Source organism: Myotis yumanensis, unplaced genomic scaffold (genome assembly GCF_028538775.1).
Source record: "Myotis yumanensis isolate MYYU_CA2020_CCGP unplaced genomic scaffold, mMyoYum1.0.hap1 SCAF_1, whole genome shotgun sequence".
NCBI lineage: Eukaryota > Metazoa > Chordata > Mammalia > Chiroptera > Vespertilionidae > Myotis > Myotis yumanensis.
The window spans coordinates 82605417-82606865 of NW_027223752.1; the positions used below are offsets into that span (position 1 = coordinate 82605417).

At 45.5% G+C, this 1449-nt stretch overlaps 1 protein-coding gene across 1 annotated transcript; it reads left to right on the top strand.

Annotated features, from left to right (window-relative positions):
• LOC139003961 (olfactory receptor 6E1) lies at nt 1–936 on the top strand. Its single transcript, XM_070406499.1, has one exon. It carries the CDS (start codon nt 1–3, stop codon nt 934–936), a length of 936 nt encoding a protein of 311 aa, XP_070262600.1.
• The last annotated feature ends 513 nt before the right edge of the window (nt 937–1449 follow it).

A 1449-nucleotide genomic window follows, 5' to 3' on the forward strand; every position in this document is an offset into this window, starting at 1 on the left:
ATGGGAAACCACACCACTGTCACTGAGTTTGTCCTCCTGGGGCTCTCAGATGCCTGTGAGCTGCAGATGCTCATCTTCCTGGGGCTCCTCCTGACCTACCTCCTCACTCTACTGGGGAATCTCCTCATCGTGGTCGTCACCCTCATAGACAGGCGCCTCCACACTCCCATGTACTATTTCCTGCGCAACTTTGCTATCCTGGAGATCTGGTTTACCTCAGTCATCTTCCCCAAAATGCTGACCAACATCCTGACCGGATATAAGACCATCTCCCTACTAGGCTGTTTCATACAAAGTTTCCTGTATTTCTTCCTGGGCACAACAGAGTTCTTCCTATTGGCAGTGATGTCTTTTGACAGGTATGTGGCCATATGTAATCCCTTGCGTTATGCCACCATCATGAGCAAAAGGGTCTGTGTCCAGCTAGTGCTTTGTTCATGGATGACAGGATTCATCCTCATCATCATTCCAACTTTCATCATATTTCAGCAGCCATTTTGTGGCCCCAATATCATTAATCATTTCTTCTGTGACAACTTTCCACTCCTGGAACTCATATGTGCAGATACAAGTCTGATAGAGCTTCTGGGCTTTATTGTGGCCAACTTCAGCTTACTGGGCACTCTGTCTGTGACGGCCACCTGCTATGGCCACATCCTCTACACCATCCTACGCATCCCCTCAGCCAAGGAGCGGCAGAAAGCCTTCTCAACCTGTTCCTCCCACATCATTGTTGTGTCTCTCTTCTATGGCAGCTGCATCTTCATGTATATCCGGTTGGGCAAGGGTGACCAGGGGAAGGACAGGAACAAGGTTGTGGCCTTGCTCAACACAGTGGTGACCCCAATGTTTAACCCCTTCATCTACACCCTAAGGAACAAACAAGTGAAACAGGTATTTAGTGAGAAAATAAAAAAGCTCCTCTTAAAAAGATGAGCTGGCCTGACCAGCATGGCTCAGTGGTTGAGTGTTGATCTCTGAACCAGGAGATCATGGTTCAATTCCTACTCAGGGCACATGCTCGGGTTGCGGGCTCCATCCTAGAGGCAGCCAATCAATGATTCTCTCTCATCATTGATGTTTCTATCTCTCTCTTCCTCTCCCTTCCTCTCTGAAATCAGTAAAAATATGTATATGTTTTAAAAAGATGAGCTGGACCTGAGGAAAGGGGAAAATTGCCTCCTTTTCTGTGCAAATGCAGCTCCTGTCCTGATCTCCATGAACTATCCCCTCCTAGACAGTTTTTTTACCTTGTACTCAAATCTATAGGGCTTTCTTACATATATCATTAGTGACTTATGCAATTTTGTCAGAGAATACAAAAAAACTCAGTATACCACTTCCATGTCTGCTATGCCTTAATGTTTCTGATCCTAGCCTATATCTGAGCTTCTTAATCTTTAAGTTGTAATTATAAGCTTAGCATTCCACATCCTCTACACCATCCTA

What these genes read in the sequence shown, in the direction of transcription:
- LOC139003961 (XM_070406499.1), top strand. Translation starts at nt 1, where the DNA reads ATGGGAAACCACACCACTGTCACTGAGTTTGTCCTCCTGGGGCTCTCA.